The sequence below is a fragment of the Enhydra lutris genome, unplaced genomic scaffold, assembly GCF_002288905.1.
Source record: "Enhydra lutris kenyoni isolate GAN:26980312 unplaced genomic scaffold, ASM228890v2 scaffoldscaffold37, whole genome shotgun sequence".
Classification (NCBI taxonomy): domain Eukaryota; kingdom Metazoa; phylum Chordata; class Mammalia; order Carnivora; family Mustelidae; genus Enhydra; species Enhydra lutris.
Window position 1 is genome coordinate 21,088,399 of NW_019154121.1, and position 23,310 is coordinate 21,111,708.

Here is a 23,310-nt window from a genome sequence, read left to right on the forward strand (position 1 = left end):
AACATTTAATGGTTTGAAGCTAAAAACCTGATGTTTCTGCCTAGGAGTTTGTAAAGGAATGATAACATATGGAGAAGTTTAACATTTAAATTGAATTTTATTATTTAAAACAGTAAAATATTTTATGACTACAACAGTGCCCTGCCAAGCTCCATTTCAGCATCAAATGTGCTTTGTAAGGAATCTTACAAAGCTAGGGGAAAAAAAGACATTTTAATTTCTTATTCCCCAAATGCTTTTTATAAAAAAAAGTTCCCACAAACGTGTTTTCTTTACAAATGGATTCTTGTTCTCTAAAGTGTCCCTTCGAACATCTCTAACAAAACAATAAATCTGGATACCCAGGGGGTGATTCCTTATGACAGATAAGATGTTGTCTGCTGGCTTGAGTTTGGCTTGTCGATGTCCTAAGGGTGGTCTTCTAACATCCTTGTCACCTCCTTCTGTCCCCTCCCAACTCCTCAGAAGCCCGATGTCTGGCAGGAAGTGGGGTTTGTAGTTTTCACATGCGAGTGTGCTTAATTACTAAATAGAGGAAGTTTGATAAGCCGCCTTCCTTCCTGGTACTTCAGGTGCCCCCCCCCCCAAAAAGCTGTCACTCTCCTGACTGGTGATAGAAATGGGCAAGGGACCATATATCTGATTCCATCCCCTACAATCTGCAGCATCAGGGACCCGGGTTGAATTTCCAAGTATGTCATAGGCTTTGTGCCTGAACTTGAGAAATTCCCAAAGCTTTACAACTCCTCCCTCCCCCCAATTTTAGCACAAAAAATGATATTCGAAGACCTCCATCCAAGGCTTAGAAGCATTTTTCAGAAATATTCCCTCCCTTCAAAAGTACCCTCCCTTTTTCATCTTCCCCAACTCTACTCCTGCTCCCAACATAAATCCCCATCTACATATCTTAGCCTCAAAATTTGGCTTCCAATTAGACATAAACATGTAAACTTATAAAATACCTCTTCAACTTCCCACTGCTTCCCACTGTTGGGGGAATGATTGTCAATGGGAAATTTAATAACAACACCTTGCTTGCACTATATTTCCTGTTTTAGCGTGCGTGCTTTTACACACACACACACACACACACACACACACAGGAGTTATTTTCCTGTGACCACAAATGATTATTTTGGGGATCAAAATATATCTTAACAAGCTGTGGAATTATGCAGTATACAGATGGCCCTTGGGGAGGACCCATACTGCTTTGGAAGAATGCATATTTTTAGCAGAACAATTTGAGCATCACTGGGGAGAAAAAAAAAAAAAAGGTTCTGGACGTTCTTACTCCTCCTTGAGGAGTGGGGGTGGGGGCTGGCAGTGGAACGTCATGGAGAGAAGTGCAGAAGGCACAGGACAGTCTTGTGATTCAGGAGCTCTGACCCCGGGTGTCACTTGTGGCTAACTGTGCTGTCTTTGTCTTCCCTTCCCTGTGTCTTGATAGGAAAGCCCAGTAGTTTCTTTCCAGAGGACAGTGTTATAGACTCTGGAGAAATCGACGTGGGGAGACGGGCTTCCCAGAAGATTCCGCCTGGCACTTTCTGGAGATCTCAGGTGTTCATAGACCACCCTGTGCATCTGAAATTCAATGTGTCTCTGGGAAAGGCAGCTCTGGTTGGCATTTATGGCAGAAAAGGCCTTCCTCCTTCACATACACAGGTAATCAGAACGCCACATCCCCTGCTCACCTTGGGCTCCTATCCCACATCTTAACCTCAAGTCAGGAAGCCTAGTGCTTACACCCGGAGCCTTGTGCTTGAGGGGCGTTTCGTGTATTTGATATCCCATTCCTCCATTTCCCTCTCTAAGACCCTAACTTTCTGATGAGTAGAGCTCTATCCCTGGGTTTTTTTTTTAAGAAAAGGGAATTTTAGGAAATACTCCAATAGCCTTTCTACTGTTACCCAGTCACCTATGTTAAAAGATCCAAGAAATGTAACCTGAAGAGAAAAGCAGGCAGACTTGGGTTTGAATCCTCTCATTATCAGCTACGAAGCCTCCAGCCAGGGACTCATCCACTCAGCAAGTTTCTCATCTCTCCAGTGGCAACACCAATATCCACTTTACAGGGCTGTTGTGAAGAATCTAGAAGAACATTTATAAAGCAGCCAGTGCAGGATCTGGCTCAGAGGACATGCTACTTCCCTAGTCTCTTACATCCCTTCTGTCCTTTGGGGGTTCACAGTTACCCTGACCCACGCACACCAGAAATACCTGACAACTCATCCAGGATGATTTCCCAGTTACCAGTCATGAGGGGTAAAGGACAGACTTGGTAAGGTAAGGTAAGGTCCTCCCAGCTCTGGGATTGGAGTAACATAAATCAGAGGCATCCATCAGGTACCCCTAGGCCACATGCAGCCTTCGTAGCCCCAGTCGTTATGGAAGATTTCTAGGTAAAAGCTACATAAATGTATTTGCTGATGGTAGAATCACAGGAAAATAAAGCTGTGGCCCCTGATTTCTTTGTAGAAGAGCAGTCCTAGTCCTGGACTTCATTTATACATGAAATAAAATAGACATCTTGGTTTTTTAAAAACCAATAGGTTTTTTAGGTAGGTGGATAGATATCTTGTTTTGTTTTGTTTTGTTTAAAGATAGATAGGTAGGTGGATAGATGGATAGATAGGTAGGAGACATAATTGCTCAGTTTGCTTGCTGGTAGACCAGTAGGACTTAACCACCTGCCTGTTGTTAACACCACGTGAGTGAGTTCTCTTGGGTCTCACACTAGCAGGTTCTGATCAGTCAGCACTGTATCTGACACAGCATGCAATTATTGATAGAATTTTGAGCTAATCCAGTTTAGGTCCCCTGAAACTGATTGCTGAAACTGGAGCATTTAGAAAGGATCCTTGATAACAGGAAGATGGATACAAATCAAATTTTCATTTGCATTGATTGACATTTAAGGCACATCCAGTGTTCCAGTCCGGGTCCTTGAGCCCTGGGATTCCCACCAACCCTTGCAGAGTTGGGGTGCAGTCATTAAATGGCCAGGTTTCCGATCATGACGTGCCCACCATTGGACAAGCATGTTCCTCTTGGTACAGACTCAGCCAGATGAAGACTGCCCACATATACACCAAATTAAAGAAAAATGGGACTAAAAACTAATTCACTAATTATGCTGCACTCCCAGGGAATCTAGAGGCTATTACCATGTAAAACGAGGGTCTGGGAAGGAGTCAAAGTTGGTTGATCAACCTGCATGTGGCTTTAGCCTTCTTGCCTGCTCCAGGTTGGGTTTCTTGTTGCTCCCCAGAAGTGTGAAGGAATCGAGCACGTGGTGAAGCAGACACATGCTAATTGTGCCCTCTTTGTACTTCAGTTTGACTTTGTAGAGCTCCTGGATGGAAGAAGGCTCCTGACGCAGGAGGCACGTAGCCTGGAGGGACCCCAGCGCCAATCTCGGGGAGTCGTCCCCCCATCTAGTCACGAGACTGGCTTCATCCAGTATTTGGATTCTGGAATCTGGCACCTGGCTTTCTACAATGATGGGAAGGAGTCTGAAGTGGTTTCTTTTCTCACCACTGCTGTTGGTAAGGGAGACCTCCCCTGGGGTCTGTGGGATCTTGTCTCTTTGGGTGGAAGGACACTGGATTCTGTGGATTGGAGCCAACAACGGAATGCATTTTGCCCACAGTTGTTGATGCCACCTGGAGTCTGGCATGAGTCCATCCTGACTGGGCTTGCTGGATGGGATGGAAGTGGGAATCAGGGAAATGAGGGAAGGGAGGGATGGCAGGAGGGGCTGGCAGGCTATTCTGGGCTGTTACTGCCTTTCCTGTGTTAACTGTGGACCAGCTGCTACATTGAAACCAAGAGGTAGAATTGACAATGAGATAGGAACCCTGTCTGACCAGCCAATAGAGGCAACATCTCTTCTTGTCACTTCTCTCCCACACCTGTATAGCTTCTTTGGCTCAATGCATTGATTCGTGCTTTGGGTTTTTGTTTTTCTTTTTTAATTTTTTTTTAAGATTTTGTTTATTCATTTGACAGACCGAGATCACAAGCGGGCAGAGAGACAGGCAGAGAGAGAGGGGGAAGCAGGCTCCCTGTTGAGCAGAGAGCCCAATGCAGGGCTCAATCCCAGGACCCTGAGATCATGACCAGAGCCGAAGGCAGAGGTCCAACCCACTGAGCCACCCAGGCGCCCCCTGGGTTTTTGTTTTTGAGTATGTGTGGCTTTTTGTTTGTTTGTTTATTTTGCCTTTGGAGCTAACAGTCCCTGGCCGTTGAGAAAAGAAGATGAAGGCTCAGAGAGAGAATGAGAATGGCAGAGCACAGATCTGAATGAACAATGTAATCAGCCAGACGGGTTGTGTTGAAAACAGTGACGTCTTGATCTCTGACACAGAGAGCGAGCTCTGATGTTTGCAATAGGGCTTAACACCTTCTCTGTCCCTTGTCATGGAAGAGGGCTACAGCCCTCAGTTCAGAGTGAGCCCCTAGGCCACTCCACAAGCCTACCAGTGTCTGGGGAGCCCAGCATCTTGTTCTAAGGAATTACCCACACATCCCATAGACTCTGTCTCCTCCTTAGATGGCCATAGGACACAGTAGTCTCAGTGGTTCATTTATTCTGAGTTTGTATTAGAAGCATTATGACATAGCCTGGAGACAAAATCCCCTGCAGGAAAATAAAACTTATAGAAAATAAAGCTCCACTAGCCAGAATGCTTAGAAATAGGGTTTCTGCTTAATGAAAAGCTTTATGTGATATAGAGTTCACCTCCAAACCCTGTCGCAATCCTTGGCTGGGAGCCTCTGGGACATGGAAAACAGAGTTGAATAAAAACCTCTGAATCTGGTCCTTGGATCCCTAAAACTCCCACAAAACCCTACCTTCTCCTTCTATACAGCAGTCATCATGGTCAGGCCATTTCCCTCTCATTTGCCATTTTGCCATTAGTGTCAAGGCAGAGACCACCTTCCCATTAAATGCAGGCATCGTTTATACCCTTCTGCTGTCCCTGCAGGCTCCGTGGTCTCCCCTCTTGGCAAAATAAGGACAGTGGAGGGCCGTCCAGCTACGTCAGCTCCCAGGGAGGAGAGATCGCTTTGTGCCGTCCCTGACTAGGAGGTATCTGCCCTCGTTGCTGCTCTCTGAGGGCCTCGAGGGCAAGGACATCAACGTAATCTTCTGTGCCCCCCAGCCCGGGCCCCGATGTGCAGGGTGACTCAGTGGGTAAAGCCATGAGCCAGAGCATGGCACTCCCTCTGCTCGGGCCCCTGCTAGCTCCTTACTGGGGAGCTGGAGGCTCTGGGTGCAGCCCCATCCCATCACTGGGCAGCCACTCGTGGTCCTCACCATCAATGAGGCTGTCACTCTGTTGGGTTTGCCAGGCTCCAGACCCGGTTTCTTTTCTCTTTCTGGACGCAGTGGCTTCGTTTTAGCAGCATGGACTATCGAGTTGTTAGCGGTGCCTGAGTGAAGCTTCGTGGTCTCACAGCCTGACTTCACTGAGGCATGGCTCACAATCATGCTTGCTCAGAACTGAGCTCTCTCCCGACCAGAAGTCTTTATTTTTAATAACTGAGCATAAATATAAAAAGATATTAATATACCCCCCCCGGGAAAGCTACTTGTAATGAGGTTGTGCCTCTCAAAGAAGTAAAACGTAGGTGCAGTTAGGTACCTTTGCCAACTCTTGGCTTGTCAGAGCTTGCTAACCTGTTTTGCCATAATTAAGGCGATAGTCTTGCTTTTCCCTCTGGTTCTCCCATTCTTAGCTTAACGATAAAATCAGCCTTTACCTCCCTTAACCCTATAGTATCTTTTAGAGCAGAGAGGCTATCCTGTGCTTTTGGGGGCTTCGTGAACCACTTGGTGTCTTGTGAAAATACAGGTCCTTCTTCAGCAGCTGGGTCATTAGGTTCCGCACTTCTGACCAGCACCCAGATACAATGCTGCTCATCTGTGGACCACATTTTGAGTAGTAAGGGGTTATGGTGTCTTAAGAATGGCCTCAGACATTGCTGTACAAAGCGTCACCCAGGAAGCCGGTCTAAAATTTAGATTCCTGGGCCCTGTCCCCAGGAGTTAGGACCCACCAAGCCTTAGGCAGAGCCCAGACAATCCTGATTCCAGTGGTCTGTCAACTAAGCTGTGAGAACAAGTGCCTCATAAGCACTGCTTTCTCTTCCTTCCTCCCCTAACCGCCCCACCATAGCTCTGTGACCACAGTCAGGTGACCTCTCTGAGGCCCATTTCTCTTATATGGAAAATGAAATAATAATAGTCCTCTGTAGTCCCTGTTGTGAAGATTAGAGCAGGTACAAAGTACCTAGCACAGGCTGTGGCCCTGTGAGCACGCAGCCAATGAAAGTTGCCAATAACCTCTTCCACCTTTCTCTTGCTGCCTTTTGGACTTGTCTGTCTTCCTTCAAGCTACAGTGATTGTTCAATGAATACCTTTTTTTTTTCTTTAATAAAAAAACAGACGGATTCTGATGTTGCTATTAATCCTTCTCTCCCCAAGAGTCCATGGCAGCTGAGTCTCAGCTGTCTGTGATTGTTACCTGTGAGCTGTGAGTTGTAATTTGTCTTGGCAGGTTAATTAAAAGTTTGGGTCTTGTTTTAGTGAACTCATTATGGTCCCCATATACAGCTGTAAGTCTCAGGTTTGCTTAACACAGAGATTGGAATATAACCCTCCCTTCATTATATGTTGAAACGCAGATCTAGAATTTAAGAAGATCTGAGATGTCAGAATCCAGGGTATTTATGTCTGTTTGTAATTAAGTAACAGGAGAAATAATTGCATTTAATTTAACAAATGGGTGTATTGTGTACATTTTTGCTTTTCCCTCCATTTAATGCAATCCAGCTGATGATTTTAAATTAAATGAGTTTATCTTCTGCCTTGAAAAAAAAGCTAAAAGCACTTTAATAACTGTATACATAAAGATATACACACAGAAACCTGATGTTGACTGAGCTCCCTCTGAACTGGATTCATTTACATTTACACACACACACACTCTCTCTCTCTCTCTCTCTCTCTCTGAAACCGAGCAAGTTTTAGAATAAAACAGAGCAGCTGTTTTCACAAAGAACAGTTTTTCCCTCTTATGTGGAGATCCAGAATTTGAAGATAATGTTGTTTCTGGTCCTGGGTCCCCTGGGGGCAGATAGCCTTGCTGACCCCGTGTATTGAATGAAGTAAGTGGATATATACAAGCAACTAAAATATAATTCAGTGGTGCCGTTTACAAAGGGCATTAAATATATTCTTTAAGACTCTAGATAACTCAGTGAGGTGATTATTCTTATTTTTATGATCACCCCTTATTGCAGAAGAGGAAATTAAGGTTCAGGGATAGCCAGAGAAAAGCTGGGACTTGAATTTATATCCGACAGTCTCCAAAGCTTGGGCTCTTCCTTCTTGAGCAATCTGCCTCCTTCCCAGGATCAGGTTTCTGGTTCGAGTGTGATACTTCTCTTTCCCACCTGTTTATTCACTCAACACATACTCCGAGCATGCCTACTGTGTGTTAGGGGGCCACGCTTAGCCCTTTTCTGCATGTGATTTAATCATCCCAGGAACCTTAGACATTACATATGGTGAGCTCAACTTTACAGATGAAGAAATTGTGGCTCAGAGAGTTTAATTGGCTTGCCCAAAGTCGCACAGTTATTAGGAAGGGCGGGGCTAGGATGGCAACTTGCTCTCCCAACCCTGTATTTCCCCAGTCTGCCCCACGGTAGCTTACTATTTGCTGTGACACTATTAAATATTTTATTTCTATTTGTATTATATGGAATTTAATTTCCCTTTTATTAACTTGCTTCCAATATAACTAAGCATCTTACTTTAACCCAGGAAGTTTCCTTGCAAAGTCGTTAAAAAGACCATAGGAGGAAAAAACAAAGCTCACAGCATCCAAAACTTCAAAAATAAAAATATCTTCAGATGCATTGCTTGCAAACTCCAGACCTGACAAATCAGTATTGCAGTGTTTTGGGTCTCCAGAAAGCATCTTATCTTTTAGTTCTGGTTGATGCTAAAGCATGAGAGGGCAGATCAACCTGACATTGTGGCAGTGATGAGCCAAGTTGGAAAATACCAGAGATGCCCCATGGTGAATTTAGAAAAGAAATGAGAGTCATTGTTAGAAAACATAGACCCAGCAGTTTTTGTGAGAAACATGCCCTGGTCTTCCTGGTCTAGGACATCCGAACTAATGAAAGAGAAGAATCCTATTGTTCGTGCCCGGGCCACTGGCTGCTGCAATTGGACCCATGTCCAGGGACTAGAAGCAGATTTCATCCCTCTCTCCCCCATTCCCTTCTTCCTTCCTTTCTTCAGTAAACAGTACATTCCTGCTTTTCCCCCAGTTGGAGATACAGAGAAGGTAGGACATGGTTTCTGGTAGAGTAGCTTGTGATCTGATGAAGCAATGAAACAGGAAGTGTCTCTAACCCATGGAAAGGAGAAAAGAAAGGTCTGTTCTGGAATCACCGAAGTGCCACAAGGGTTGGAGGAAGGCACGGGCGTGTCCAACTGGATGGGTCAGGGAGGGCTCCCGGATGAAGCGGCATTTGATGGGATCCTAAAAGATGGATGAGATTGACACACTGGGCCAGGGATAGGGAATGGGCACTGATGAGTTCATTCCACGTGATGAGTTCATTTGTGTGAATGATGAGTTCATTCACACAAACAGTGTGAGCAAAGGGAGGTAGGCAAAAACTGGAAGCTGGCTATAAAGAGCCAGAAGTTCTGTTTGACCAGAACGCAGGACGCCCTGGCAGGGAGGAGGGAGTTGCTGGGGACAAGCTGGCATGCCTCCCTAAGGCAGAGTTCATTCTGTAGTATTGGGTGCCACTGCAGGCTTTTGAGCAAGGGAACAAAATGATTAGAGCCAGAAGGTTTATCTTATGGAGCCCAGAACAAGAGCTCATTAATTTATGTAATGAGAGGAAGTTGCTGGGATTGAGCTTTGTGATTTCCCGAGAAAAAAGAAGCGGGGGAAAGGAGGAGCCGGGAAGCACAGAAGGTCTGGGTCCAGTCTGCTGGTGGCGTTCTTATTTGCTGTGCCTGCACCCCATTCCTCTTTCTCTCTAGATGTGCACAGATGCTTTCCCATGAGCTTCTGTCTATCCTCCAAGGGTAGTTAAAACTGGGTCCTTGATGATCTTCCAAAGACCCGCGGACTGTACCATTTCCATACTTCCTTTGCTCTGATCAGATAAGGCTGCGGTTCGTTACCCTCTGAGTGCATTTGCAAGCATCTAGAGCAAGAAAGCCCCGGCACCCTATAATTCTACCTTGTGTAAAAACCTGCACTACTTCAAAGAAAAGACTAAGAAAAGTGATTGCAGAATGATTTTCAGTTTTTAATAAGCTCTGCCCCCACATTCCCATATTCCCTTCCTCTGAATTATGAGATACGATACAGCGGTAAAGTATCGAGGTCTCCCAGTAATCAGCTAACCTTCTTGTAAATGACATTGGCAGCACTTCGTGAAATTTCCACTGGAAACACATCTTTGGAAAAGTGCCTTGTGAGTTCACCTCTCCCTGATAGCAGTGATTTATTCAGAACAGTCTGGTATAAGTGGAATGAAACCAGAGGCCGAGGGAGAACTTGGGCTGGCACATTGGGGACAGACCATGGCAAAAATCCGTTTTCATGGCAGAGAGCTAGGAATATCAGAGTGCTACAGCTGCAGACTGGGGACTGAGCTGACTCCGCTCAGTGCAGACAGGAGGACAGGGTTTCCCTCTGCCCCCTCCACCCCTTCCACTCCCCCCAGGATCTCCCTTGGACTGCTGAACCTTCTGAACTCTCTGGGACCTGGGACCTCAAGAAGGAAAGATAGGAAAAGACAGGAAAGAAGGAAAGATAGCTCAAAGACACTGTAGGTACCAAACGGTCTCTAGGAAAATGGTTAGAAATGTGTTTCATGTGCACATAACAACATCCCTGCTAGGATGGCCTTGCAGTAGGGTGCGAAGTTCTCATGCATGCCCCATCTAGGGTGTCCATCCAGGGCCCGGGACTGCACCCACTGGTGGAATCGGGTACCCGGCTCTTCCCACCGCTCATGTCCTGCTGTCCTCAGATCCGGCTGCTCTTTTCATGCTTGCCCCCTTGTGGTCCCAGGGTGACTGCTGCAGCTCCGTGACTCCACTGCACATCAGGCTGGAGAAGGAAGAAGGGACATGCTTGAGAAAGTTTGAGATGGTCTTGAGTTTAAACAGTCGTCAAATACATATGTAAATATATAATGGCAAATGGTAAATACTCATTGTGGCAAAGAGAAGAAGGTGCTCCAGAGAAACAAACAGGAGACTTAGTTTAGATTGCTGGGGCAAGGGTAGGAGCAGGAGTTGTTTAGATGAAGGTCAGGGGAAAGAATTTACCAGCAGAGGCAAGAGCATGTGCAAAGGCCCTGGGATAAGCAAGAGCTGGAAGTGTTCAAGGAGCTTTAAGGTAGTGACATTGTGGGGTGTGGGGATGGATGAGAGAGCTTAATGGCTCCTGGGATGGGGATTTAAGATTGCATGTGAAGAGTTCTGTTTTTTAAATTTATCCTAGGGGTAACAGGAAGCCCCTGTGAGACTTTGAGCTAGAGTGACCTAATCTGATTTACGTATTTCAAAGTTTCTCAAGCTTTGGAGCTGCAACTCCAGGGAGGAAGCTGTAACAGGAGTCTGGGCAGGGACTCAGACTGACCTGAGAATAAAAATAACACATTTGATCTCTGTACTGATGCTTGGAGATTATTGGCAAACCCCAGGTATTAAGATGATATTAAGGAAGGACTGAGGAATGGTCCGTTTCAAGCGCCAGCGAAGCCATGCCCCTGGCAAATGTGCCTGCGAAGGTCAGAGAGCTGCAGGGAGGGGACCAGAAGAATGTGCCGGCAAGAAGTTCAACAGGCAGAGTCTAGATATTTTAGGACCCCTGCCCCCATTTCAGCATTTTAGCCATCTTCCTCGCCCATAGCCGGAGCTTCCATTTACTCTTGGTTAATGTTTCTGCCACTCTGGGATACAGAATGCCGAGAGCCTTTGCAAACTTTTTATTTCATTTTTTATTTTAAGAGAGAGAGTGCACGTACAAACAGAGGGGGGAGGACAGAGGGAGAGAGAGAGAGAATCCTAAGCAGGCTCCACGCTCAGCTCGGAGCCCAACCCAGGCAGGGCTCGATCTCATACCCTGAGATCATGACCTGAGCCGAAACCAAGAGTCAGACGCTTAACCAACGGAGCCACCCGGGTACCCGAAACTTTTTATTTACCTAAATCGCACTCTTAAAAGATAAGCCAGCTGAGGCTCAGGGAGGTCACATGTCTTGTCCAGGGACACACAGCCACCAAGCCGCAGGGCCAGGATCAGAGTCCTAGTACTCTGTCAATCCAGTTCCGGTGGTTCTGTGCCGGGTACTGTACTGGGGGTGTTACCCCTCAGTTCCCCAACAACCTGGGGAGTTGGATTCTGTGTGTTCCCACACAGAATTATGGATACGGAAACAAGGTTCAGAGATCGAATGCTACTTGCCAAGATCTCACACATAGGAAATAGCAGAGCTGGGTTGGCAACCCAAAGCCTGTGCTTCCTCTGACATCTTAGTGACTGGGTCTCTAGTGTGGGACGACATCCCCTGTGTGCCTCCACACTCTCACAGTCAGACAGTCATCAAGACAGACAGGGGCTTAGAGGGGACGGCATTCACACCTCCTAGACTCACGGTGCGCCTGCCGTCTGCAGCTGCAGGGCAGCCCCTGCCTTGGACTCCTGCCGAAGGAACCCCTACTCCCACCCCCATTCAGGTTGAGTTTCTGATAGAAGATATCTCGCTCTCAATGGTTTAGTGTTTGAGACAGTGATGGCTTTGTTTTTATAACTGAGAATGAATTTTTTATTCTCTGATAGCTCTTTTCTCTCACATTTGATAAAGGCAATTACTCAGCCCCGTCTTGCCAGCTGGCTTCTCTCAGGACAGAGCAGTGCCTTTAGCAGGGCTCTCACATGGTGGTGTCTTTCCTCCTTGCCTTGGCAGTAGCACTGATACTTGGGACCTGACTGCATAGACAGCCTCCAGTTCCCTAGCACTCCTTTCAGAATAACCCTAACCAAGTCTGACCTTGGTGGGAGCTAGCTGAAATTATCACTTTGGCCAGAGAGGTGGTGTGGCCTGGAGAAAGGTCAAAGGCTTTGGAGTCAAACAGGCCTGGGTTTGAATTCTGACAGCACTGTTTATAAGCTATGGGACTTTGGCTGAGTCTGAGCCTCACCCAACTCCCCTGCAGTTGGGAATTAAACCTACACTAGGGAGTCTGACTACGACATGAAAGCATGTAATTCATGGTACATCCTTAGCATGTTTTTAAGTGTCTCTTAATTATTCAACATTTCCTGAACATCTGCTTTGCTAAGTGGCGGAGATTCATCAGTGAATAAAACAGATGCCTTGCCCTCTGAGAGCCTGCAGTCAGCTTGGGGAACTGACCTTTCATACAGAATTCCGATGTAATGTGGTCCGCGTCGACGGAGAGGGCTGCACAAGCTCCCCTGGGAGCAGAGACAAGGGCAGCTCCCTCCGCCAGGGAAGCAGGAGGAGGTTGGGAAGCAGAAGGCACTTGCCGCGATAGATGTGCTGAGTGAGCTGGGAAGCAGTGTACAAGTCACAGGAATAGAGAGAAGGAGCTGCTCCACAAAAAGGAGACATGGAGATAAGATGGTACCCGTCTCTGCTCAGCCTCGGATATAACCACTGATGACTGTGCAGGAAGGAACCATTATTTGCACTTAGAGGGGAGGAAGCAGTCTGTGCACAGCGGCTCCCCTGAGGACATGAAGCCAAGTCTTCCGAATCCGATCCCAGTGACTTCTCCTGGAGCTGGGTTGCCTGGCACAGGACTCTGAACATGGCAGACCCTCGCCAGATGGACAGCGAGCCCCAAGTGAAAGGGTCAGAGATCACAGATGCTCCTTGCAGCCAGGATTCTTCTTCTGTGGACATGAACTTCTTGTGAGCAGTTCTGAAGGAGAGAAGGCCCAACTGCCAATCCAGGGCACTGCCGGCACTTGGTTGAGGAATGTTCTTTCTGTCCCAGGAGATTTGTGCTTTCCAGGGCTGCTGGATTCAGGAGGCAAAGTAACTCTCAGACTGGTTCAAGTCTTGCAGTCTTTCTGTGCCAGAACTGCTGCAGCTCAAAAATGGAAATTTGGGTTCCAGAACATTCCAAGGCACTAAGTGTTACATATTCTTATAAATTGATCTTCCAGTTCCATAGGAAAATCCTCAAATGTCCCATTCTTCTAATTTCAGGTCTTGTCAGTCTTTGTAAACTCACCCCTGCCTCTCTGAACTATTTGGCTAAATTAATAGTATTAATGGCCACTATTTACTCAGTGCATACTGTATCTCAGTATATCTTAGATGTTTTACATAAACTTTTTCGGACCCTTACAACAGGCATACAAAGTAGGCGTTTTTCCCCAGAGGGCCGTGGAGCTCCGAGTGACTAAATGACTAGGGCTGAGGTCCTGTACCCAGTCAGTGAGGAGTTTGAATTCAGATCCATGTCTGTCTGACCCCAGCACCCACACGCTGCTCCTCATGCCTCTGTGTGAGAGTGCGCGGTGTGTCTACTGCGAGTGGCTAGAGGTCTTGAAGGGGATGCTTCCCAGAGAAGAGCCTAGAAAATGAGCCTAGGGACAACCTGGAAGGGCTTCGTAAACGAACCTAGAAGTCTGGCTTTGAAGACAATGGGGAGCACAGGACAGTCTTCGAGCAAAGGTATAGTATGGTTCAGGTCTTGGCTGGATCTCTTTGGCAGTGGTATATAAAAATGGGTTGGTTTCTCAGACAAAAATAAGGTGGCCAACTGAAAGACTTTTTTAGTAACCAGTAGGGTTAGATGAAGGAAGAGGACCTGATTTGGGGCAGCTTTTGCTGCTTTGTATAAAGGAGGGGATGCATTACAGGACATTATAGACTGGTTTTCTTGACCACTTATATTTTACCTGTAAAGGGGAGTCAGAAAGTTTCAACCTTGGAGAATGGATACGTAAGGATAGCATTAATTAAATTAGGGAGTGAGGAGGGGAAATTGGCTTGTGAGGGGAAGGAAGTACAGAGGGTAAGTTCACATTAGATTTGAGCAGCTAATAGAATTTCTAAGTGGATGTTTGTTTTTGACACTTACCAATGGGCAGATGGATAAATAGGTGTTGACTTGGAGATAGCTGTGACCTGGAGACAGAAAGCCATCGGGGTGGGTGTGGGAGGAGGCAGGTGGGACGGTAGAGTACTGAGAAGCAGGGAGCATGGATGGAACCCCAACATTCAAAGGGTAGGCCAGGGACATACAAAGAAAGTAGCCTTAGAGGAATGGTAGGGAGCTGCTGACAAAGAAGCTGTTGGAGTTGGCCATTAGCGGGTCATTGGCAACCTCAGCAGACACAGTTTCCGCCCCCTGTTGCAGGCGGAAGCAAGGTCACTAGGAGTTCAGAAGTGAGTGAAAGGCGTAGAGTAGAAGCAATTCCTTCTAGACAGAGCAGGGAAGGAGACAGATGGGAGTAACCTGAGGAGGAGGCAGGTTCATGGAAAGGTTTATACAAGGTGGGGGGAGCCTTGAACGTGTTGTCAGCTGTGGGCAAGGAGCCAGGGGGAAGATTGGGAGCCCAGGAGAGAGGGGAGATGATTAATGAAAGGAGGTGGGAGACTCAGAGTGGAGGGCAGATGCAAAAGGACCAGCCCTGGGAAAGGAAGCAAGACCCCACTTCCTGTGGGGCAGGAGAGGGCAGTGAAGATGAGAAAAGACCAGGTTCAAGTTTGAGGGTGGAGGAAAGTGGAATACAGGGGAGGGTGCATGCTGACCCTCTAGAAATGGATTGCCTTACTGAGTAAGCCCTTCATGGCCTAAACTGTATGTGTTGCCTCCCATGTAAGGCAGACTGAATCAGATCAATTATAGTGTGTGCTGTGGCAGTAGAGACAGGGCTAACGTGACTTCATGGTTAGATCTGAAGCCAGGCAGCCTGGTTGGAATCCAGTCTCTGCCACTTATTAGCAGTGTGACCTGGGGCAGATCATTAACGTATCAGTGCCTCAGTGTCCTTATCTGAAAAATGATGACAATACTAGTATGCATTTCATGAGGGTAATTTTGAGGTAAAATGAGTTAATATTTGTTAAAGGCCACACACATTGCCGGGCACGCGGTAGATGCTACACAGTGTTTATTATTGTTATTAGCAATAATCATCCCTGATGGTTTTCAGTTCTTGCCGGGTTCCAGGAGTGTGCTAAGTGTAATACATACATGACCTAACTTAAATTCTGTCCTAATCCCAGGGAAGCAGGAGTTATTATTATTTCCTTTATCTAGATGAAGAAAAGAGATTCAGACAGGTTACCCACTTGCCCCAGTCCTGTAAGGAGTAAGGGCAGAGCCAGGATTGGAGTCTACAGCAGTCTGACTCCAGAATCCATACCATTTCTACACTGGCTCTTACACGCTTTACCTGGGCTCCTCCCAGGTCAGGACCACCTGCCCCCGGTACCCCTCATTCCCCATGTCCTGTGGCAGCAGGTTCCCAGGACGGGTGCTTTCTCAGTCCCTGGCTTCTCGGGGCCAAAGAGTTTGTACCCAAGGGTCTGTTCTCGGGGAGAGAACTCCTTTATCTCTACAGTGGAACCCAGGTTTAAAAAGATTACAAATCTAGCTGAGGTTTGGGCTGGTTTCTTGCTGCTTAAACAGAGCAGAGGACCTTCTGTTGAAATGACAGGAGTATGAGTGTTATATGAAGGGTTATAAAAAAAAATCGCAAGCCAGAAACCTCTGAACATCTGGTTTTCGTTTGAGTAGCTGCTAGTTCATGCCTTTATCTGAGCAGCTCTCATGTTTGGGGCTAATAGACGCACAGTTTGTTTCATTCCTGGTTCATATTACACGCCAGCCTGATTTTTTAAAATTTTATTTTCGTTCATGTCATAAGCCAAAGAACTCATGCAGGAGAGCAAGGGATGGACTGTGTATCTCGGACAAGCAAGACAAAGCCCGGGGCACTAAGGCAGGAAGACTCGGGTGGTATTTTTCACAGATACAGTTTGCATTTTTCTCAAGCTTATTCACGCAAGCTCTTCCGTGGAAACCTTTCATTTGGGAAATGGTTCCTAACAGCCTCATCTCTTTTTCAATGAGAGGAGAGGAAGGTGAAATCTGTTGAGCCACTTCAGGTGCCATGGTCTACCCTGAGCAGTTTATTGACGTGAACTCATTTTAATTCTCATAACCAGCTTTTGCTGCCAGAGCTGTTCTCCCCATCTTCTGGGTGAGGCAGGGGATTGCATTCAAGGTCACACAGAAGCAGAGCTGAGATTCAAACCCAGGTGGGTCCATCTGATTCACAATTACTTTGCAAGTTTCCAACACTTTTTGAAGGCACTCTGCACTGTGTGTCTTTTGTGCTCAATAAGTAATAAAAACACCTTTAGGGAGGACGCTAGGTCCTAACAGTCCTGAAAATGAAAGACAAAAATACATAGCATAACAAAGAACATTGACATCTAGTCAAAATCCAAGGCTTCCTGGGTAAATATAAAATAAGCTTCCTGGGGTGCCTGTGTGGCTCAGTGGGTTAAAGCCTCTGCTTTCTGCTCAGGTCCTGATCCCAGAGTCCTGGGATGGAGCCCTGCATTGTGCTCTCTGCTCAACAGGGAGCCTGCTCCACCCACCCTCCCACCCACCCCCCTGCCTCTCTGCCTACTTGTGATCTCTGTCAAACAAATAAAATCTTTAAATAAAATAAGCTTCCTTTAAAATCACTAATAAAGAATAAGGAAGGGAATAGCCATTAGCAGTGTTCTAGAAGCTCTGGCCAACATAAGCCAGAAAACAGGAATAAGAGGTTGAGACAAAGCTATCATTATTTCTGAAAGATATGTTTTTATTCCTAGAGAATCCAGAAATATTAATTGAAAAACTATATTCCTTAATAAGAATTCAGAACTTGCAACTGGGATACAAGATAGCTTTTTCAAAAGTCAATAGATTTCCCATATACTTGCAATCACCAGGTATGAAATATAATAAAAAACGTCTCAGTCAAAAAAAAATCAATAAAAATTAAAATATCACTTAATGAGAACTCTATGTGACCTGTTTGACAAAAACTGTGAAATTTTATTGCGAGCCATAAAACAGGACAGGAATAATTAGGAAATATAGCATGTTCCTAGATGAGAAGGTGAAACACTCTAAATGTGTCAGTTTCTAGGTTTAACGGAGTGTCAAACCGAACCCTAAAGGGGATATAGGAGACATGACTGAATGGTTTAAGGCTTCATCTGGAATAATAAACAGATGAAAGTAGGGAAGAAATTCCACAAGAATAATGAAAGGACACTCATCTTTAAAGATACTAACATACCATAAATCTAAAATAAAAGAGAATAGGAGTCAAACAGATTAAGGAATTAAAACTGCCTAGAAATATTACAAGGTGCATGAAAAATTTTAATATTTGAAAAAAAGGAGGAATTGCAAGTTAATGGAGACAGAAAGGCTTAGTCGATAAATGTTGTTAGAATAACTTGGAAAAGCAGAGCTTAAAGCAGAGGTGGCAAGGTGGCATTCAGAGGGACAGATGTGGCTGAGAGACACAGGGAAGGCGTTTTGAGCCTTCAGTGTTGGCCTAATATGTAAAAAAAAAAAAAAAAAAAAAAAAATTGGATGGTTTCCCATAAAGCCATAGGTTTATGGCTTACCTTTAAAAATCGGAGACCAAAATTCCTGCGGGAACAAGTCCCTGCCCTCTCAAAAAGTCTGTAATTCACCACAGTCTACACCTTATCCGGTTTTTTCACACCTGACCTGCTTTGCTCCTTTAGCTTACCTGCATTGGCCCCGGGGAAAATTTGAGTTTTCACCCTCTGATTCAGACTTCACTTCATACCACATGCCCCAATAAATTCCAGATGGACTAAAGAGGTAAACATTTGAAAGCCAAACCAGAAGAGGGTAAAACCCAACGATTCACTGAAGGAATCATGAAGGAAAAAAAAAAAAAGGCTGGCAACTGTTTACATTAAATTATAAAACTTCCATATGTCTTCTAAGTCTTGTCAAAATAAGAAGGAAAATAGTAGACTGAGAAAACACTTGAAATAAATATGAGAGACCAAGGAAGGGTTAATATCTATATTATGTTTAAGTACATTATGCTGTGAAAAAAATTATGATCTCATAGATAAATGGCTAAAGCTCCCATATAGAAAAGTTTCCAAAAATATATAGTTTGCTGTAAACATACATGAAATATGTTTAACCTCATTAGTAATCTAAGAAGTGCAAATTCAAATAATTGGGTATTTTTTTTTACCTATAAATTAACCCCCTCTCCCAAGTTAAAACCCAACCCTGAATGGGCTGCAGTGAAATTACAGCCATATGTATTACTAGCTGCATTGTAAATCAGTGCAGCCCTTTGGGCAAACAAGTTGACATTTTATATTAAATCATAAAAATGTCCATATTTTCAATGTCCAAGAGTCTTTCTTAAAGAAGTAAGCTGATACTTAGGAAAAGCTAATTGCTTATCTCAGCATTTCTTACAATTGTGAAAAATTAGAAGCAATCCGTGTCTAACAATAAGAAGAATAAGCGAATTATGGAATATGCACTTGATGACTATTTCTCAGCCATTAAAAATTATCACCCTGAAGTGTATGAAATGTGGGGAAATGCTTGTCATTTTCAGCCCCCAAAGGACACGAAAGTGATGTTTCCAGCATAATCGCATCTATTAATAATGGTGCCATTTGTCTGACCTGATAGTCTGAGGCAGAACTGGAACTGGAACTCAAGACTCTCAACTCCGAAACTGTGTTGTTTCCATGAGTCCTTCCTGCAGACCTAAGGGATGTTTACAGGACGTCATTCAGGGTTGTCTGTCAGGCCCCTGTTGGAGTCTGTGCTCTTCCCAGGGGAACCTAATGTAGTCCTCAGAGCACTAATGATAGGGGCTGTGAAAGGGACTTGTCAGCCTTATAACCTCTGAGAGCTGGGGTTTTCTGTACATTCCTCCTCTCCACATTTGGCACCAGTGATAAAGGGAGCAAATCTAGAGGCCAAGAAAGGATCTGAGTTGAACCAAAGTCCATGGCAAGTGTGGCAGGTGCTATGGGACACGTGTATTTCTTCAGCTCTCCATGACACTTAGGTGCATATAAATATTTCCACTGTTTTTTGGTTTTGCTTTGTAAAGAATGCATTAAGTTAAAACCATTAACCATGAAAGCACACAGTGCTTTCTAAGTCAGCTTCGCCTGAGGGGAAAGGCAAGACCCCAGGTGGTCCTTCCATCCTGAAAGCCTAGTGTTAGGGGAAAGCAGAGGCGGCTTAGTGGGATTTTTTTTTCTTTCAGAAAGCAAGCCTATTTTAAAGAATTGTGAGCTTTGAAACATGAGCCTGCCATTCTGTTTCCTGCATCCCCCATACCCAAAACGGACAAGAATTTTCTTTGTACCAGAGTTTACCATAACAGTAATAATCCCTTTTGTTGTATGGGACTTTTAGCCTACTGAGCACATTGACATAGAGTTTTTTGCATTTTACGATGGTATTTGGATTATTGTCCCTATTTCATGGAAGCAGCAGCTGAGGTTCAGGAGTTAGGGGTCTTTTCTGAAAAGCTCTTTTCCTGGTCCAAGATCACCCAGCAAGTGTATGGGCAAGCCTGGGTTCCAGTCCAGTTCTGACCCGGTTATTCATTCATCCTTGCAAGCCCACGTTCATCCAGTCTGCGTCTCTTCTGCAACGTCTCTGTGCCATGTCCTGTACTGGGCTGTGGTGACAGCTGAGGACATGTGTCTCAGGGCTATGCCCTCGTGGATCTCTCAGACTGCCGGGAGAGGGACCTTGATGGGCAAGGTGACTAGGCTGAGTTATGAAGGAAAGGGGAGGAGTTTGGGGGAGTACTTAACAAGGGAGCTAACTTGACTGGGTCAGGGAATGGGTGACATCTAAGCTGAGACCTGGGCAACTGGACAGGGAGAGTGAGGAGTGGCATGTGGGGAGCAGGTAGGAGAATTTAAGACTGCTCCCCAAGGACCACTAGCATCCCGTGCATAGAGAAGGAGCAAGAGAAGGAGCATGAGGAGGAGTGGCTACTGTAGCAGAGATGCTAGAAAGTACTTCTTTCTTTCTTTCTTTCTTTCTTTCTTTCTTTCTTTCTTTCTTTCTTTCTTTCTTTTTAATCTGAGGGAAGAGAGAACTTCAAGAAGGAAGGACTGGAAAATCATCTTGAATGCTATTGACAGGAAATTGTGGTTGAAGGTTATATTATCTCCCTCCTGGGGTCCCACCCTAATGAGAGCTGTGATTTAAAACAAGGAACAAACCCACAAGGACAGAAAGAATAAGAGATAATAGACATCAAGAGATGTCAGCAGACTTTTGGGAAACAGAAAGTGGGTTGAGTTAGCAGCATAGAGAAAGCTAAATACTGAGCCTCTGCTGATTAAGATGTCAGTGAGAGCAGACCCGCCAGAAAACCTCAGAAATGGGGGACCAGGTGCAGCAGAGGACAACGGGAGGCCACAGAGCTGAAATGTGGAAGGGTTCAAGTCTCTGTGAGAGGTAAGCAGCCACAATTAGACCCTTTGGTCTCCTGGCCCCATCTCACACAGACAATCAAATTATCCATCAAGTGTAAGAGTAAGAGTAGATTACAGCCATAAAAACTCCCATTCACCTTTTCTCAGGAAGCTCCTGGAAAATGCACTCCATCATAGCCATGAAGTAGACCATTCCTCAGGATGGTACAGGTACAGGAAACAAGGGGTTCAGTAAGTGAGAGAGGTGAAGAGAAGGCCCGGAATGATGGGTGTGTAGCAGGCCTAGAAAACAGACCAGACCACAGCAGGGCAGGGGGCTCAGGAGAGCCCCAGGCAAAAAGAAAAACCGTGAGCCAGACAGATTACCTGATATGTTTGACCTTGTGGAAAATTCTGTTTCAGAGGGATTTTAATTTTGTTGGATCGGAGGGGTAGAGTTATTTATTAATAAAAGTTTTTTATTAAAACATAGGAAATAGAAACAGAAAATGATGCTTTTCCATTAGATCACACCAGGTAGGAGTAGCTAACCGTAGTTAATAGATAACACCAAATGTAAGCAAAACAACAGCTGCTTAAGTACATTATTTAGAAATAAGTAAATTCTAGAAGAAATAGCCAAAAGAGCTGAGACTAGTTTTCTGGGGTGTGGCAGGCCAGTGTGCATGCCATTAGGGCAGAGGACAGCTATTTTCATCATAGACTTTATAGTATTGTTTGACTTTTTAAACTATGTACATACAATACTTTGAATTAGAAAAAAAAAGTTAATGTTAGAGAAGTCAAGGAGGAAAGAGTTGAAAAGTGTGCATTGGAAGTAGGAACTTCAATGAGACCCCCTGGTTCCTTCCACATCCCTTCACTTAGCCCAGTCCATTGGGAAGACTCCTTTGCAAGTTAAGTTCCATCTCCAGCATTTTACCCAAGGAAGTGTGCACTTATTTCACCCCAGTAAGAGAATCTGTTCTTTCTGCACCTTCCTTGTCCAGAGTGACCCAAGGTGAGGCTCCCACGGTAACTAAAAGTTATAAATGTTTCCCTCACCCCCTCCATACAGTGTTATGGTTGGGAGGAGAAGTTTTAGAGCCTGAGTACCTGGGTTCAAGTTCCTGCACCTCCTCTTGTCAGCTGTGTGGCCTCGGGCAACCCTAGCCAAGAAAGTAAATGAGGCCCTGGGAGTGATAATTGGCCCAGACTTTGTTAGGAGGGAGAAAGGAGGGAACTATGCAGAGCATGCTCCCTACTGAGCACACGATAGATATTAACATTATTGTTAGTCTAAATTCTGCTTTCTTGTTGGTTGCTTTCACAGATTACACAGTTGTCCAAATTTGGGTTTTACCTTTTGATGCCCAACTCTGTTTACCCTGCTAAAAAAGCAGATCAATTAAAAACTTATATATTGGTTGTACTTTTATTTTCTTTTTAGCAGAGCACTACGCTGCTCCCTGGGAGAGAAAGAGGCAGTCCTGTATGGGGTCCTTGCCCTCGAAGAGCTTCTCACAGCTCAAGAATTGGCACTGATAGCATGAGGGCGGGGGTTACCGTGTCATGTACTATGAACCGTCAAGGGGATTTTGAGAAGGCCAGCAAAGAGGGTAGGGTCACTGTAGCCCAGGGTGGGCCAAGAAGGCAGGGAGGATTTGGTTCAGAAGAAAGGAAGGGAGGAGCCAGGAAACAAAAGTCCAGGATGAGAAGCTACTGGAAGTGTAGGGCCATGTTGACCTGACAAAGAATAAGAGCCCATTCAGATCTGCGGGCTCTTCTCAGATCAGCTTCTCTCCAGCTGTGAGACCTTGAGGAAGGTAATGAGCTGCAGAAGGGTTAAATGAGATCATGCAACGCACCTGCATTCCACCTGACCTGCCACAGACTCTCCCATGATCTTCTTTAGTTTGTACTTGGAGTCTGAATCTCAAAGCAGAAGCCTGTTGACTGGCTGAGGGTCTGAAAGAAGATGTTTTCTTGGTGGGGGGAGGGGTGTTGGTGGGGAGAGTCAGAGTACTCCACCTAAACCTGTGGTTCTAGCCAGCCTGGTTGCTACCAGTCTCAAAAGCTTGTTTAGAAAGGAGGGCTGTTTGCAGTGACGGCACTTGGGGTCTCCAGTTCAAACTGGGGAAGTCTCTCTTGCCCCTCATTACTGACAGCCGCCCACAGACTGCCCTTAACAGCCTCGGTTCCACTGCTCATCGTAGGTTCCCACCTGCTACTTCACCTGATTCTGAGAACACCTGCCTTTGACAGTGTTCCTCTTTCTAAATACCCCAACAGCCCTTTTCTGCCTGCTCCTGCCTGCCCGGCCCCCAGTGCTGAGCAGCAGTACGTTCCTGGGGGACCCTAAGGGGTTGTTTCCCCTCAGAGCTTTCCATACGGATTCACTACAGGCACTTACGGTCTCATGACCCACCTTTTTGTCACCCATATCAGACTGCTGCACCTTCGTCATATCTCAACTGTTCACCAACTGCTTGCTCTTGGCCTGACCATGAACTGAGAGTGGGGGCAGGGAGGTGGGGATACAGAGGGGCTTCGGCCCTTTGGCCCTCTGAGTGTTAACTGCCCTGGGGGCGGCAGGCCTAGAGATAACTAGTTTCAACCAATAAGCTGTGCAGAAGACCTAGCAGTTCTTGCCTCTGTAATCGTGAGCAAGCCTGTTCCCTTCTCTGAGTCCCCGTTTCCTCCTCTGTAAACCAGGGATAGTGACACCTGACACT

At 45.6% G+C, this 23,310-nt stretch overlaps 1 protein-coding gene across 1 annotated transcript in view; it reads left to right on the top strand.

Annotated features, from left to right (window-relative positions):
* LOC111154485 (teneurin transmembrane protein 4) overlaps positions 1-23,310 on the top strand; it is a 373,890-nt gene that overhangs the window by 191,931 nt on the left and 158,649 nt on the right. Inside the window, exons 7-8 of the mRNA XM_022514097.1 lie at positions 1,451-1,665; positions 3,338-3,548. Coding sequence (XP_022369805.1) covers positions 1,451-1,665; positions 3,338-3,548 — 426 coding nt within the window. The remainder of the gene's footprint in view (positions 1-1,450; positions 1,666-3,337; positions 3,549-23,310) is intronic.